We start from the raw sequence: 18456 nt of genomic DNA on the forward strand, positions 1-18456 counted from the left end.
ATTCCAATTCTATGCATAGTAGGATGTTTCCATTTTACCATTGGTAAAGAAGAATTATAATATTCTTGGTCTACCATGAAAGTGGTATGAGATGATCCATAATTTGGTTCATGCTCCCAGTAACTTCAGATTATATTTTCTTGCTAAAGCCAGAAACATATTTGACTTTATGGCAATGATTTTGCATCCTCTCATATATGTACATCAGTTTACATGGAGGTTTGCATGGATTGTCAAGGGCAATGTTAGTATTAATGGAGTTTATTGAATAAAATTGGGAATATTTAGTATCCCTTTTTGAAATTATTTTTCTTTGCCTCAAAGGGAAAAATACATCATGGGGATGACTAGCCATATTCACTGTTGGCACTGGATTTATGATCCAGACACCCTGTTTCAGGTGGACCCAAACCCTCAGACCAATGATGACCTCTCCATTTGCTAATAGGCTAATTTTATTGATACACAGTGAAAGCAGATAAGAATAATGCAAATAATTCTATAGCTACCTAGAGCTGTCACAGGGTCAAAGTGCATGTGGGCAGTATCTGAGCTTCACCCTGGAGTTCTTTCTTGAATGTCAGATGTCAGCAGCCTGGAGGTTGAAGGCCAAGACCCACCTCCCCACAGCGGGGTGGGTGAGATGGGCTGGTGGTGTGCCCTCTGTCTATGGTGGCCTCAGGTTCCCCTCTCAGAGACCTTTTGCTGCTCTGAAATCCCTCTTTTTGTATTCTTTCTTCTCCTTTGATGACTTTTTAGTCCCAGGTATTGTTGATTGGTCTCCCTGCAGTTGTCATAGTGTCCATGTTCTGTCCTGTCAGCATATTCCTTTGTTTAACAAGCCCATCACATGCACACATCCCTAATTTGGTTGTTTACCCATTTCTCCTAATTTGGTCTGCCACCAAAACCAGAAATCCCAAGGGCTCTGTAGTTTGGCACTGCGACCTGGCTAACATGGCAGAGGCCCTTATCTCTATTATGGAAAGGTGTGGTACATGGCTTCAATTTCCCAGCCTGTGTGTCTGCTTGCTGCTTTCTTGTGTCAGACACAGTGGGCCTGGAAGTAAATTTTGGCACAAACAGGCTTTTAGAAATAAATTAACCCTTGCTGTTGCCCTGGACCATTGTTCTAAAGAATATCTACTTTCCTTGCAAGCCAATTCCTAACAGCAAACCCCTAAATACCATTTTCTAGCCATCATTCACAACTTCATTAGTTAGCCATAAAGCAGATTACTTTCCATTGGAAGGAAACATCATTATCATGCATGTGAATGATAGTTCTGCATATGTCATGAGAGAATAAATGCCAGACTATATGAACTATATACTCCCTAAGGCAAAGTGCAGCTGCTTGAGGAATTGGAGGACAGGAATAAAGAATGTGAAAACCAGGAAGACTGAAAAGAGGTCTTACCAGTGCAGAGCAAAATGAATCATTAGAAGATTAATATTGGGAGGGCCAGGGGTTTTTGAAGGTTTGGTTGTGTCTTGATACTTGCATTTTGGCACTCAGAATTTTATCACCAAGCATGCTACATACACTGGATATATCTACTCTGCAGTCATTGCTGTGACGGCAAGATCATGTAGATACATTCAAACTAGCTTTAAATGAGCCAATTCAGGTACTGCAACCAGAATAACCAGGCAAGTTTAGGGAGTTGATACTTTTATTCTTGTAAAAAAACCTGTGGCTTCTTCAGCAACAAAAGTAACCTCCAGAATGAACACTTACTGCAACCTTGAACACTTCCTACAGCTTTGAAAAGCTGCAGAAGCAAAACAGGTATCAAATATCTCTTTATACCCATCACAGCATTTAAATGCTTAACAAAGAATTAAAAGAGCTGGAGTTTCCCTTTACTGCTGCTTAATGCAAGGTAAATGTACCCTCCTCCTTTTATTCTTATTAAATCACTGAGTATAATTTCTCTGCTTCCTACTCTTTGCTGAAAGACTTTGGCATGGTTCTTGTGGGATTTGAATAGCAATATCACATGAGACTGTAACTACAGCTGCACCTTCCCCTCTGTTGAAGTAAGTGGGAAGTCAAGCTGCAGGGCTAAGGGCTTGCCTACACAAGGGGATTTACATAAAAGCATGGGTCTTTAATGTAAGTGTGTCATTTTAATCGGTATGAAGTAGGCACAACTGAATGAGCACACTGCCTTTATCTCACTGAATCATCGCTGCCAGTTAGAGGGATTTCCTCTGAAGCATGTGCACAGCATTGTGGGTACATAGCTAATACTCTTTTGTACTGCTGAGGAATTGTTCTTGCAGTACATAGTGAGAAATCTAATAGAATCTGGAAGTCACTGCAGTCCAGATCCAAAGTCAAACTGTAAAAATCCCAAATTTATCTCTTGCTGCCCACTGATTTTTTTTTTTTAGATAGCTGGTGCCATTTTCAAACTCCTAAAAGACCATTGCTGGTAGTCAGGCCTACACAGCAGCTTGTGCAAATGTATTTGGGAAACTGTTCTCAGATGGCTGCTTACATTTACAAGTCAACCACTGTGCCAACAAGCAATTCAGGCTGGAGTTTTTGGAGCAGCAGCAGCTAATGCTACAGCACCCCCATTGCAACTAGATCTAGAAGAGAACAAGAAAACAGACAGGCTTGAAGAGAAGACCGAGGTCATGTCCATACTGCTTCCCTCCCAATCACAGGTCTTTAGGAATTAAACAACACTCACAAACTCCTGTGAGAGTGGACCTGGAACCAGCAATCCAGGACAAACTTTCTTTAGCTGCAGAATCACGCATGCACTGGTAGAAGATTGTGCTGCAGATCTAGGATGACCAACACAAGCTTGAAAACTTCACAGTGACAGAGGTGCTCTCCTGGACATCTGCACAGATCTTGACCCAGAGGCAGTTCATCAACATGAAAACAACCTTACCTGCCATCACCATCTGGAAACCAGCAACCACAGAAGTGCTACCAGTCAGTGGTTATTCAGTCTCTCCTGAACGGATCACCTGTTGAAAGCTGTTATGATGGACATGTGCACCATGATTATAAGACACTGTTGCTCTGTGTCATAAGACCTGCCAGTGCTCAGAAGTGATGCTTTGCATGAAGAGGATTGCCCAATTAATAGAAATTGCTTCCTTCACCAAACCTCTGAGTCTATAAACAGAAGAGGTAATTCTCCATGATACTTCAAGGCTGGTTGACCCACATAGTAAGTTTACCAGTAGTAATGTTGGTTCATGTGGAAGCATTTATAAAGCTAGATTTTTTTTTGGAACTCCTGCCTGTTTCCCCACAAGGAAAACAGGGAGTTTGCAAGTACAACACTGACGTTATGGTGTCAATATTCCTCCTCTTATTCTGGAGGACCCTGCTTAGCTTCTGCTACCCCAGATGATAAGGCCTGTTACAGGATACTTGGATTTTAAAAAAAAGAAAGATCTGTTTATCACCTAAGCAGCTGCAGAATGACAATGGAAGGGCCTTTGGGAACACAGAAACATAGAACAGGAAGGGGCTCCTGTGTCATCAAAACACAGTCCCCTGTGTTTGCAAACCACCATTTACTCAAAGATACCCCCAAATCGCCACTGCAAACCTTCACATACTACAAGTCACAAAATCGGAAACATCAAGATGCCATAGGTAAAAATCAGAGATGAGGACAGTGCCAATGCCCTGCCACTGCAATGACAAGAAAATATTTGGTTAATATATACTCAGAGAGCAAATGGTACATGGCAGACACTAAATGGAAGGTTTGAGGCAGCCAGGCAATACCTTCCTCAGAATATACTGTATTCTGCATAATGTCCATGAGCAAGTGAACCTCCCAGAGGCCTGGGGCAGAGGTTCAGAAACTTTCAGGATGCTTGAAAAGCCTGCAAAACATTTCTTCCAAAATGGCCATCACCAGGGACATGGTATCTCTGCGTACCTTGAGGAATGCCTTGTGTATACACTAGGAGCATCTACACATTCATTAATGCGCCGTACTTACTGTGCATTAAGTTTAGTATTCAGTTAACCAAGTACTAAATCAATGTGCAGTAACTTGGATTACTGCACAGTAGCACCAGCACATGGATTTTTAGTGATGCTTATTGTGCAGTAGTCTAATACTACTGCCCTGTACTGTATTAGCACAGTTTTTGCCTGGCACACTACTGTGCAACGTTATTAGGCTACTATGCAGTTAGTGTCCGTGTAGACGAGCCCACTCTGAGGAAAGGACATAATGACTTTGAGCAGCTGTTGGGAAACACCTGACTAGAGGCATAGGGGCTGCACATGTTTCTAAATTCAAAATGGGATGGTCAAACAGAGAGTTGCGAGTAATTGATCTGTGAGGTCTGCCACATTGTGTACCTTTATCTTACAGTGCATGAACTCTGTGATCCCCTGAAGGCCTAGGAAATCTCATGGTCTCTAGGCAGGGTTGTTATGCATTTCACAAAGACCAGTGGTTTGGCTGATGGGGGAAACTAATGCAAACAAAACATGATTTCAGCATCCTTAAAGTGCAATCAGAACAAACAGCAGTAAGGCCATGGTGAGTGGCCTTTTTTCGCTGGAATTGCTCAGCAAAATTCACCACGGTTGGGTTGGTGAACTTTGCAGCTCATGCATGTTGTGGAGTTCCCAGGGCACAAGAGGTGGAAAATGAATGACAGCTTTGATGGAGCAGGTTCTTCACCTACTCCATTTGCATGGTCATAAAGTCCTGGAGTTGTATCTCCATGTCCCCTTGTATTGGCTGGTTGACCATAGCCCAGTTCTGCAAGCTCCTTTCTCCCAACTCTCAAGTCAAAGCAAGCTTCTTGGCTACTACGGTGCCTGCTTTCTTGGCCTCTTGGTCATTCTCTTTTTGTCTCAGAAATCCCCTAAATCCCAGCACTGCCATTCTAGTCTTCACAGAAGCTTCCACTAGCTCCCCAACATCTTCCTTGCTCTCAGGTTACCCAAACATTGGGCAGCAGTTAGTGCTGGCACCCTTGAGAGTCTGGGTATTGCAGATACCAAACTTGTAAAGCAGAGGTGGGCAAAATGCGGCCTGTGGGCCAGATGCAGCCCACCAAGCCATTCTATCCAGCCCGTGGGACCCCTAAAAAATTTAGAAAATTAATATTAATCTGCCCTGGGCTGCCTGTCATGAGGCCCTCAATGGCTTGCCAAAATTCAATAAGTGGCCCTCTGCCCAAAATAATTGCCTGCCCCTGATGTAAAGCAAGCAAAGTAAAAAAAAACATTCATTGTTCAGTTTCCATAGTAGCAAAGATAAAGTTTTTTCACCCCACCATTTTGGGCTGCTATCTCTAGAGCCTCTTTCCAGACTTGAGAGACCCTGGAGATGAGAGTCATTTTTCAGCTTTTCTCTCATGCTCTTTTGTATGCTGATGCATTGAATATCCCTGGTTTGCAGATCTGGTATCTAGTGAGTTGCAAGCTGGTTTGCTACTGTGCTGTATTTCTGTTATCACTGGGGAGGATGTATGGGTTAGGTATCTAATTAACAACATAAGCAGGGCATGATTAGTGGGGTACAGAGGTCCTGATGAGGCCAAACCAGTGATTGCATTTGTGCTTCTGCAAGCAGTCCTAATGCTGGAGGTGTCCTGTTCTGTGTGATGAAACAACAGCAAAATACCTGTTTCCAAAGTCAAGGGGAATGTAGCAAGATATGCAGTGTTGATATTCAATATAGGTGCCATTCAGTGATCTGTGTGACTAGAAAGATGCTAACGCCTATTTTGGAATCAAGGAGAAAGCAGTCCTGCCTTGGCAATGTTAGAGCACTTTACCACTAAAGAACTTCCATATTTAAAATTCCATTTTACCATCTTTTCTTGCATATCACATGTCCTCAATTAAGACACCTAATTTTGCAGAAGGCAGAATGAAGAAGGAAAAAAGATTTTTCAAGGTTTGTGGCTGCATAGAGCAGGGGCAGCCTAATTTTCATCTTGCTCATTGTCCCTTTTCTGCTCAGCCAGAAGCTCAAGCTGTAGCTACTGCTGAAGACTAGTCTCCATGGGCGAGTCTGTGAATTGGAAAAGAGCTAAAATCAGTCTGTAGGGCTGTGAAATAGGTAAAGAGAGACCAGGAGAGCTAGCAGACAGCAAAGGTGCCAGAAGAAAGGTTAGCTTGACTGGTCGAACATCAAGACCATTGAAAGGATAGATGGTCATTAACACCTGTGTAGTGAAGAGCAATGAGCCATTTAGTCAACTGATTGCCTAAATTGCCTGAATAGAAATGCCATTACTGCTGGTGGGGTGTAGGTTGTAGCCATGTTGGTCTAAGGACATAGGCAGACAAGGTTCTTTGGGTAAATCTGATATCTTTTATTAAAGCAAGGCAAATAGTTGGAAAAATTCTGCATATGTACTGGCTTCAGGGCTGTGCGAAGCTTAGGCTGCTAATTTGATTCAGAGGAGATTCAACCTGATTTGGTGGCCAAATCTCCATATCTGAATCGAATCAGGGGACCAATTAAAAGGTCTGAATCAATTCAAAGCTCTCAGAATCGATTCAGAAAAGATTTGGAAAGCTTTGGTGGTTCAGGCTGCATCAGGGAGCTGGACCTGGACTCCGAGCTGGTAAGTAGGGGCTGGGGGAAAGAGGGCCAGAGGAGGGGAGGCTGGGGGAGGGGCCCCTGGGGGGACCCCTGCCAGGCCCTATCCCCTGCTTGCTCCTCCAGCCCCCGACCCCTGCCTGCTCCCACAGCCCCCCCATGGCTGCTCTGCCCACCCCAGCTCCTGGTGCTCTAAAAAAAGCCCCACATGCAGCAAGGGGCAGTGGGGATCACTCCTCATGGGACAGCACCTGGTGAGTGGGGGCTTTTTTTGTTGTTTTTTTTAAAGGACCAGAGCTGAGATGGGGGGGCAGCCATGGGGGGGCTGGGAGAGTGGGGGGAGGTCGGAGGGCTAGTGACAGAGCCCCCCCATACAGCATGGGGCAATGGGGGACAGTGGAGATCACCCGGCCTCCCCCCCGCCGCCCAGCAGCACCTGGTGAGTTGGGGCTTTTTTCCCCCAAAGAGTTGGGAGCTGGGGTGGACAGGGCAGTGATTGAGAGCGGGTGGGGGATGGGGCCTGTGTGATGTGGCGGTGGCCAAATCTCTGAATCAGATTCGGCTGAATAGATTTGGAACAGTGATTCGAATCACTGAATCGAACCACTGTCCCCCGAATCGGCCGAATCCAAAGTGAATACTAGCCACTTTTCACGGGCCTAACTGGCTTCTGGCTGCTTTACTGCTCCGTTCAGGAAGAGCACAGACCATCTGCAGATACTTCCTCAGTCTGACGAAGGGTGTTGGTACCTGAAAGCTTGTTAAGAACAATTTTCCCAACTATTTAGTTGGTCTACTAAAAGATACTGGATTTACCTGAAGAACCTTGTCTGGTTACTACTGGTGGGCAGTTGGTTGTAAACTTGGGTGGAGCAAGAATCAAAAAGGCATGCATGTATTCTGGGAAGAAAATTAGCTTAAGACACCGCAATTTTAGAAGGCTAATTTTTGGGGAAAAGATGGGTGTGAGTAAATACAGTGCATCACCTGGAGACATGTTCAAAGCTCACTGTGCCATAAGTGCTGTTTTACAATTAATTCCAGATACTTAGGTGTAGGGATAGGGGGATTACTGTGTTTGTACTTCACGGTGCTGATCTTGCTTCTTAAAATGTTACTGCTGTATAACACATAGTAAATTTCAAACCTGTATTGATAAAGATTTTACTGGGAAAAAAAGCCTTTAAGAGTTTTTAAAAAGCTTTTATTGGCTTGATTTTGCTATAAAAAAAAACTATTTCAAATTCACCCAAGCTTCTAGCACAGAGAGTAAAAACAAAAGTAGGTGGTACATCTCAGCATGCATTAACACTCACTAGTAATAAAAGCAAAAAAAACAATGCTTACCAGTCTTTTCAGCAGCCTGAGTGGTCTCAAGGACAAATGGCTTATTGGCAAGTGAGATAGAGGCTTGAATATCTGTCTGGTCTGGGTGTGGCTTTGGTTGAGTTCATGCAAAATGAAGTGCTCCTGGCTTTCTAGCACATCCAGAATCAGAATGACAGTACCAGAATCCACACTCCTAGCATCCTCTCATTCATTGTTTGGGTCTGATACAAAATGCAGGTTTGTGCTGGAATACCATGCCAAAACTCTGGATAAACAAGAGGGCAGAGCACTGATGGAAGTGAGATTTCTGTCCTTCTCCCACCTCTAGTTCACCTTTAAATCCTTTGTGTTTACATAGCACTGTATGGTGTCCCATTTATGGCCCCATGTGGCCATCACCATGGCAATGCCTTTATGAATATCTTAGTTTCTGTGCTGGATGCAAGGACTTTCTGCAGCTTTGCTTCTCTGCAGGGGGTAAGGAGGTCCAAGAACTCAGCCCAGTTCCAGCTGAAAGCCCAGCAAGCAGGCATGACAGTGGTAGCAGGTAAAATATGCAAGTGCACTAGAAAAGTGTGGATTTGTGGAACTGGTCAGTGCAAAGAGGCAGAACCTGGCTGCATGCCAGAATTTAAACAGGAGGTATCATTTACTTGCCATGACCCCACAGCAGTAGAGGCCATGCAGGTAAATAAACTTCCCATAGAGAGCAACATGCCAAGCATTGTGGGAAGATGGCTGACCAACTACCAAAATACTCTGGAGCAGAGGTGTGTGCCTGTGAATATTATTGGAATGAGACCCATTTGAAATCCTAACAAGAATGAAATCTCTGGGCTGACTTGATTATATTCAGTGAAGGTGTTGCATGGTGTGGACCAAACATTTCTTTTCTGGTCAATGTAACTGGGTTTAGTTGAATGTAAATCCCCTGTGTGGACAAGTTGTAGACTCCATATCCTTCCTCACCTCTGGCAACCGACATACTCTCATAGGAAGGAGAGCTGCAGTTCAGGATATATCTTTCCAATAGCAATACTAGTCATCCAAAGCATCCTCCAGTCCAAAGAGGGAACAGAGGGGCTGATACTCCCATAAGAACAAAAAGCTTTAAAGAAAAGCCAGGTCATTTTTTATTGTCAAAAAACTAGGATGGGCAAAACCAACCTCCCCATCCCCTCTTCACAGCTTTGAGATCCCATTCAGCATGTGCAGGGGCCCTGGATTTAGAAGAAGCAGTTGCTAATGCAGTCCCTGATTCAGCAAACAACTGAGCATTGGCTTAGAAGCTAATTCCATTGAGGTTAGTGAGATGTATACATGGCTTTACAGGCTTTGCCAACCCAGGGCCACAGTTAAAAGATTCTTCTGCCTAGTATTGCTTCAGCAATGGAGGTGATGGTAGCCCATTGGAGAGGAAGGAACTGGTTTGGTTTGGTTTCTTTTAAAGTGAAATATGTTTGTGCAACAGTGTTCCTTTAAAAGGCTGGCCTCGCTTCCCCGGCAAGCCAAGTGTCAGACATGCTAACTGTATTAGAAAGGACTCCAGGTGGGGACCTAACTGTTCTTTGGCATCTCTGAAAATCCCAGCCTTTCCCTTCATCATCCCACTACTCCTCATTGTTTCTCTAAGACTGGCTGTTAGTCAGCTGTCTGCCAAGCAGACCGTTCTTGTCCCATGGCCTCTACTGTACTTAAGACTTTTACTGTCCTTTCCCCGCTTGTACTGTCTTACCCTGGTGTGACCTCTTTCCCAGCAGAAAGCAAGAGACAGGATAATGCAGCCAAGAACAAAAACCCTTATGAGCCAGAACTGAATGGAAATAAGGTTGTTCATGATCACTGGGACTGAGGCACTCAGAAGTTAAGTTATACTGACCTCTAGGGGACTGCAATAAGAAGTCCCAGCAGTGTGTAGGCCTGACTTCGCATTGATGTCGTCAAGACTCTACCACTGTCGCCCTACGCACAGGCCTGAAAATGAAAGCTTTGCACCAACTTCCTGGCCTCTTGACACTACCAGAGGCATATAAAGGGATGTTGGTGTAAATGGGAATCCAGTCAAAGCAGTTCTTATATTCCAGTGTCATTATAACCGTGAGATCTTAAGGGTATGACCTGCACCTATATATGTGAAATAACACAGGAGACACACTTTTAGACACAAAATTGCGTGAACTGCGAACTGTTGGCCAAGCAGCAAAAGCACAAGTCAAAATTCTTCCGCAGCGCAGGAGGTGAAATAGGAAAACTTGTCGGCCGTTTTGTGTCTGTTACACTTTTCAGATGTAGTAGAGTCAACTTACTAGGCAGTAAAAGTTTTGAGTAAAAGAAAGGCTTTGTTGTTGTGGGCTCTTTAAAAAGAGTAAGGCTCTGATAAGGAACCCCGAGTTTCTATTTCCTCATGCCACAATTTTTGGCAATGGCAAAGGAGGTGTTGCACGCAGGTGAGCATTACAATTTTCAGGCCATAAATCACTGACTCGCAGTCTGAGACTTGAAACAGGCTGAGAGGTCACAGCACTTATGAGTGCAGTTGTGAGTCCCACAGAAATTCAGTTTCCCATGGGCTCAGACCAGAAAAGGAGTTTTAGACCTCAAAGCCTGGGAATCAACACAGTAAATAAAATGAAGCTATGAACTTGAATCATTTGAACAACCCGGCTTTCTCTGGGTAAGGTTGAAAAGGGAGTGATCTAACTGCCTGTCTTTTACATCGGCACCATCACCAAGGTGTGCCTCTCAAGAAGCAAGTGCAGCTCAGCACGTATGCAAGCACTGAAGGAACGGCTTCTCTGATTTACAGAGTGTGGGACCCTTCTGTAGTGGCACCAGTTCTGGGTTCTGCACTGAGCGTTAGTGGTGTTTTACCCTGACACAATGTCCTTTTTCGAAGGGAATTATTCAGACCATGGAAATGGACAGAAGAATACGTACAGTCTTACATTTTAAATCCCAGTTTTCCACAGACTGAAAATTGAAATTTCATCTTTACATGAACTCTGGGGAAGAAGATTTCAAAGTTATTAAAAATGCATCATGTAAAGAGGCAGGCATATCCATGGAAGAGTACTTACATGTCCATTAAAAATGTTCACGTTGTTTCTGAAATGAAACAGATGTCTCTCTAATTTGTACGAGAGGAGGAATTGAACTACTGGCTCATGCACAGAGTGTTTAGCAACAAAGTCCACCATTGGTTCCTGCCTTGCATCAATGAATCCATGGCCTCATGCACTCAATGGTAAAGAGTTTCAGTAGGCTCATTTAGCTGAAGCAGCTGGTGGTTCTGAATTCTGCCCTCCAAGACACAGCTTGATTCCTAGTGCTTAGAAACTTGAGCTGCCTATAGACATGCAGTGAGGCTGCTCCGATGCACTGTAATTACAATGCATCTGAGCAGACTCCAGCATCACACGTATCAGTGTCCCTGCACTGAAAAACGGTGTTCAACAAACTGTAGTTAAAGTGCCCTCGCCACCATTTTTCAGCTTGGGGATGCTGATACATGTGATGCTCAGGTGCTTGATGGCTCTCAGAGTCACTCTAATTAAAGTGTCCCCCCTCACTCCCACAGCACGTCTATAAACACCCTTGGAACTACATGATGGTCAGTACCTTACATTTGCAAACAAATGCAAACACTGCATTTGTTTCACCCACACTGATTCTGCACAGCAGATACAAAGCTCGTGTCAATCTTTTTATCCCTCTTGCAGCACATTCATTGAGCTCTGCTTTTTATCCCTGTTTCACTCACACAAAAAAGAATCCATAAGTCATCAAAGTTTGGCAAGCTCTTTAATGGCAAGCTTATGGTTTAACTACACTGTTGGATTTGATTTCTCTGTGCTGGGGGACAGTAAGTAGGAATGGAAGAATGGACAGGGTTCCATTGAAAGTTCACACCTTTTAAAGCATTTTACAAAGGGCAACATCTTTTGGCAACCCATTTCACAGCTTTGTAGTCACAGAGAAAGAGACAGACCTTTCAGCAAGAAAATTATGAAAACCACACTAAAAACAGGGGTTTTGCATGGCAAAAATGATGACTTACAGTTCTTTCTACTTGACAAATTACTCGCTGGATTGTTCCCTAGATTAGAAAGTAAAATTTGACAACAAAAAATGTGTTTAGACTGAAGTCCAGATTTAGCATTTCTCCACCTCCTGAAGACAAAAGTAACATCCTTTAAATGTAATGTTTACCACACATCTTTGTCTATGGAGACAACAGCATGTCGGTACAGAAAGAGAACTTCAAAAGCTCTAAATATTTTATATGAAAATGAGGTAAGCTTTCCTATAGCCAGTATTAGCTAACTTGGAGACATTTTTCTGCAGACAAATGGACACTGATACTTTTTTTGCTTATGACTGAGCTTGTATGGACAATGCAGTACTCCATGGCTTTACATAAACTAAGGTCTGTGATAATGCAGATGTGCCTTTAGGCAATGCATCCTTTAAAGCAGGGATGGGCAATTATTTTGGGTGGAGGGCCACTTACTGAGTTTTGGCAAGCCATCGAGGGCTGTGTGACAGGCAGCCGGGGCAGATAAATATTACTTTTCTAAATTTTTTAGGGGCCCCATGGGCCAGATAGAATGGCATGGCAAGCCACATCTAGCCCACAGGCCTCATTTTGCCCACCCCTGCTTTAAAGAATGATAAAATTGTCAATGGGGGAAAAAGCAAATCTAGTCCATTTGAGTGATTATTTGGCACAATGACCTGGTCACTGTGGGTACAGCTAGCAATCAGATACTCTCCTACTGTGTACAGTGCACACTTGCCATAGACATCAGGTGCCAAAAATGCAATTTCATCAGAGTATATCAGGTAAAAATCCAAAAGGTCACGTTCTGGTGTCATTGAGCACTAGACACTAGAGTTCTAGTACTATGCAACTTTAGGGAAAACAAGCTATATGCCTCAATTGCTTTGATTTAATATCCACCCTTAGGAAAAGGACAGATGCAATACAGCCAACAAGCATACCAGAGGCAGACACTCTAAGGCAGCTACATTAGATCTGTTGCAGAGCACAGCACACATGGAGTGGGTGTGCCAGGCTTCACTGTGGCACTTCCCAATTCAGTCCAGAGAGAGCATAGGATTAGGATTTAAATGGCTTCAGTCTCTCTTGCTTAGTAATCAGAAGGGTCTTTTCCCAATTACTGCAGAAATGGGCTGGAAGAACACGGCACTGCCCTCAATTAAATAAATAATTAAAGCACTCCTTTTTTCTCAGCAAACCTCAGAAAGGGGTATACAGCTATTATATGCAAAGAGGTGCTTTCCTGTTCCATGTCCTACGTTGCTGAAGTGCCTTCTTTCCTGGCCAGTCCTGAGCTGGCACCTGGGCTAGGCACCATTTTCCAGTGATTATGGACACCTTCACTTTTTCAGGACTCAACCTGGAACACTCTAAGTGGACTTGCTTTTTCAGAGGGGGCATATATTCTGCACTTCGTGGAAACCAGGCTCCTGTCAAGGTGTCTCGGGTTGGGAACCCAAAATCACCAGTCACTTTTGCTCAAACCTTGACCAGCGCATTTCAGTCCTAGGCCCTAGTAAAACATTAACAGAAATATTCTCTATTGAAAAAGCTTGAGAATGCATGTTCCAAATGGCAGCTTTTCAAAGAAACTTCTGTAAAAATACAACAATCTGCAGGTTACTCTTACTGTAATAGACCCTTTCACACAGCTGTACCATGTACATACCTTCCTAAAAGGCAACTACAACTTAGGCTGGGCATTTTGCAAGTAGATCCACTGCAAAACCTGGTTCTCCCAAGTCTGACTCATATAGCCTCCCTACTCTGCAGCACAACGTAAAATCACAATAATTTGGGTTCAGGACACTGATAAAGGGAAACTTGGTGCAATTGTTTTCAACAGATTTCATAGGCACAGAGCCTCTCTAACAGGGAGAAATAGCATAGGACAAGACATACAGCCAGAACATGCAGTCCTGCGATATCGGTGCCATCAATCACAACACTGCTCTGGTGTGTGATACTCCTCTCTTATGTGCTTGGGAACTATTAGCAGAACTTACTTGGACTCTAAAATGAGTTGACTATATCAAGAACAAGCTTCTTGGGCTCTCTTTGTTCTGTGCTTGTACTGTGCCTCACACAATGGGATCTTGGCCTAGGGTTCCTAGGTGCAACCACAATACAAGTAACGTGAATGCCAAGGAAAAAATAGAAGGCCTCTGAGCTAATATTTTCCTCAACCCTTCTTTCTCCTGCCACGTCAACACCTTTACCAACCATGTTTATGTTAACCTATACAGACATACACTCCTGACCTTGAAACCCTATGACCTTGTAGCAGTTCCTTTATGAACTGCGTGGATACAATGGCAGATATGTGGAACTTCCCTCAAATCCTGGCAGCTTTCTGAAAGGTGCCTTTTAACTCTTTTGCCCCTGCACTCCATCCTTCCACCAAGAACAGTTCTTAACATCTACAAAATCATTTCACTTCTTTTCTGACATTCCACCAATTTCCGAATTCCCCCGAGCAGCACTCTGATGAGTGCATTAGTGTAACTCACATTCAGACAAGCCAGCTCTGCAAAAGCCTCTTCTCTGGTACATTTATATTTATTTATAACATGAAATGTGGCTGAAAAAGACTCCTCCCCACAACCTGTCCTTTCACCAACATTTTGCTTGAAGGTAAAAAAGGCAAATAACACTTCTCACTTTTCATCCATAGATCTAAAAGCACTTTAAATAGCATCATCAGCCCTATTTTATAGAGAGAAAAACTGAAACAGAGAAAAGTTAAGATCAGGATTTTCAGAGGAGTCTTTGGGAGTAAGGCACACATCTTCCATTGCCTTTCAGAGGGATCCAAATGCATAACTCCTCTAGGCTGACATGAAAATCCCAACCCCACAATTACAGAATTTATAAGAGAAAGCTCTACGGCTCAACCCTGCCAGCATTTAGACACATGTTTACTGCATTAGGGGCTCAGCCTGGCATTCAAGCTACTGGCCCTTGCTACTGAGTAAGTGGCTAATCATTCTAACCCATTTGGTGGAAATGATGGGAGGAAGCTAGAACCATTGCAGGTCCACTAACTCATTCAGCATTTCGTGCATTGTTTATAAATACAGAGCAATAACATGAAGATGCAGAAATGTATTTGGTCCCAAGTCCAAGCAACTCATACTTCTTGATAAAATACATTCTATATTAATGCTCTTTCTGATTTAATACACATGTAAAATTACACCGTATTTTCTACATATAAAATTCCAGTTAATTTTAAATGGAGCATGGCAGCGGCCAGATTAGCAATGGGCTCAACACTTCCAGCTCTCAGCAATGTCAATTGGCAATAGGAGTGTTCATTTCCTTAGAGCACAGGGCCTGATATACCCTGGTACCAAAGTGCAGTGTGTATTAGAAGTCCTTTGGATGTATTAAGAATCCTCCATCCTTTACACATTTATTAAAAGTCACACTGTAGTCAAAAGGCCTGATTCTCGACTGCCTTGAACTTTAAGGGCCCAATTCATTGAGGCCCATTCAAATGACACCTTCATCCTCTTTAAGGCCCCTTCATACTGCCACAACAGTGCAAAGAGGACGCAGTGTAAATAAGGTTCAGACCCTGTCTACATAATCATTTATACCTGTGGCCACCCATTTGCAGTCAGAGCAGCATTTTATCTCTACCTTGCACCTGTATCAATTATGGATTGAGCTGCGTGCAAGACAACGGAGGATCAGGCCCAAGGGGTCTATTTGTATGGGCTGCAATCAAAAGATGGAATCTCCCCCTCCAGATACCTCCTCTTAAGAACGTCTCTGCTTACAATTATAACATGTCTTATAGATGGAGAGGAAAGAAAAACTTGGGTACTTAAAGAAGGTAATGGAAACCACTGGTATTATGCTTTATTTTGGTAAGCAAAAAGCCTATTACTGCTGTACAGTGTTATACAATGAACTGCCACAGTTCTCACGTCACTTGTTCATAGAAAATGTGTTGCGACTATCATGTTTATGCCTGCATGCCAAGAGAATGTACAAAGTTTCATTGAGTTTTCTTTTCTACTTTTCAATTTTCCTAAACATTTACAGTGTTGCAGACATATCTGTGCATATTCAAATATCACTTTCCCTCTTGGTTACAGAAAGTTTTGCTTCAATTAGAAAAATCAAGTGTTAGGCATCCCCTAAGCCATCACCAGAAATGCAAATTGCCAAGAAAATAAATTCCTTAGCTAATCTTTAAAACAACTGCCTTTAAAAACCCATTCCAAAAGTGATAATGTTAATAACAATGTTTTCAAAATGGTGTCAGCCATTTCTGGGAGTCGTTTAAATACTTTCTCTTCATTCACTTTTCATTTTTACCATGTGAATTCTGTATCAAATGCCTTTAAAGTTTGAGACCTGCATTTCATGGATTGGGGTTTTTCTTTTTTAATTGGCTAAGAGGAATAATGTAGAAATATTTTGTTTGATTGTGGAAAATAGCTCCAGTACAAGAAAATCCCTTTTCTTGTTACATTTTCCGAATAAAAGGCAAGTAAATAAAGTGGCCTTGGGTCTTTACTGTCTGACTTTCACACACAGTTGTTTCCATCTGTGCAAAGCAGGTGTAAAATACTATTGGCCTTATTTCCACATATAATAAGAGCCCTTTACCCCACTCTGTGGAACAGATCCTCAGCTAAATCATCTTGGTTTCATAGGCTATATGCAGCAGCTGAGGGCTTACTCCTTACACTATAAACGGGCCTTAACAAGTAACATTTTACGCTCTCTGTGAGGTCCCTTTCCGCAGCTGATGGGATATAAAGTGCCCTTGCTGAGAATGAAAATCAGGCCCTACCATTCTGGTTTACTAGTATTTTGCATTCACTTTGAGCAGGTATAAATAGCTTGCAAAACATTGCAGCATGAGATCCAATGCTCGGAAAGATTCTGTCATAATTTAAATAGCCAGGTGCTGGCTTATACCCTTATGGCTTCAAAGTTAAGTTGCACTTTAATTCAGGAAGCTGTAAGTTTTTAATAAGTTGTCATTTTATTAAAAATGGTGAAACTGAAAGTTGGTTTTCATGTGGGAACAAAATATGCAATGGCTTTGGAACTGGTGGCATCAAAGTACCAATGCGTATCCTAATATGTTCTGGTGAGACAAGAGTCCTAATTATGCCCAGTGATTAACCCCACACCAGTAAATTCAGGTGTTTAAGAGAACATTAAAATATGCCACAAAAGCATTTACATGGATTTTCCCCTCTACCTATTTTTTTGTTTAAACTTTATGTGCATTTCCGCAATATCAACCACTATTAAACTAGTGTTTTACAGGAAAAATCTCTCACAGTTTGGTACTCTGTCTGGTAGTATAGTAAAAAAAAATTGAACTAAAAATAAAAGTGCAGATTGCATTTACTCTCTGCTTTAATTTTCCTCAGTAAGGTCACATGTGAGTACTTAATACACTAACCAAACAGTTCCTACATTCAAAGTACTCTACATTCATGTCAGTGAATGTTATTCTCAAATACAAATCAAAGAGACAGTCAGCGACAAAACTACTTCTAAATTAATAATGGCAGAATGCTACCAAGACAACTCCATAGAAACCCCACTGAAGCAGGAGCAAAATTCAGGTCACTTCTTAGCAAAGCTCATCACAGATTTATTTATATTTATTATCTTTTCCTTTCTTTTTTTTCTTGTTTTGTTAAACTGGGATTTCCCAGTGTGATGTGCTAATTCAAAATGCTAATATGGGGTCACATGACCCCCCCACCTGGTATCAAGGGATTAAGCTTTTTTAATTCCTCAGAAAATTACTGTTGACTGACACCCATCTGCTGATGATCAGCTTCTGGTTCCTCCTCTTCCACATCTGCATTATATTCTTCAAATGCATCATCATCAACATCTGGAAGCCCCAGTAACTATTTATAGAGAAGAGAAAAAGACAGAGTAACAATGAATTACAAGGTTTATACTGATTCAGTGTTCCCACTACTGTGAGCCTTGACACTATTACTTGCTGTTTCTGCAAGCCTCAGTTCCTGGAGTCACTGGATTATGTGAGAATCTCAGCTGTTATTTTTTAAAACAATTTTTTCTCTACTCTTAATGATTGTAGAGATAAAGCTTGAAGATGTGGCCCAAGTAGGCCCTAAAGGATCAGAACCAGAAAATAAATGAATTGCACGAACAGCATTTTTTAAAATGTTACTTTTAAAAAAAAAACAAACCCTAATGCCATGATTTTTTGAGGACTAACCCATGATTATTTCAATACTTGGGAGTGGTAGTACTGCTGAGGCTCCAAATTCGAAAATAATCCTTGCAATATAAAACATATAAAACATGGCTCACCAAAAGCATCCAGGAATGTCTCTTAGCTAAAAGGGAGGCGTACACCCAATGGAAAGGAGGGGCCATCACCAGGGATGACTATACTGTAGTTGCTCAGGGATGTAGGGGGGCAGTCAGGAAGGCCAAGGCAGAGACGGAACTGGGACTAGCTTCCCAGATTAAGGACAATAAGAAGTCCTT

General features: G+C 42.5%; 1 protein-coding gene across 1 annotated transcript in view; it reads right to left on the reverse strand.

Moving 5' to 3' along the window:
• Positions 1-15794: 15794 nt before the first annotated feature.
• MTURN (maturin, neural progenitor differentiation regulator homolog) overlaps positions 15795-18456 on the reverse strand; it is a 23051-nt gene continuing 20389 nt past the window's right edge. Inside the window, exon 3 of the mRNA XM_019508707.1 lies at positions 15795-17843. Within this exon, the coding sequence (XP_019364252.1) occupies positions 17733-17843 (111 nt within the window). The 3' untranslated portion in view covers positions 15795-17732. The remainder of the gene's footprint in view (positions 17844-18456) is intronic.

The sequence above is a fragment of the Gavialis gangeticus genome, unplaced genomic scaffold (assembly GCF_001723915.1).
Source record: "Gavialis gangeticus isolate Ggan-Ray unplaced genomic scaffold, GavGan_comp1, whole genome shotgun sequence".
Taxonomy (NCBI): domain Eukaryota; kingdom Metazoa; phylum Chordata; order Crocodylia; family Gavialidae; genus Gavialis; species Gavialis gangeticus.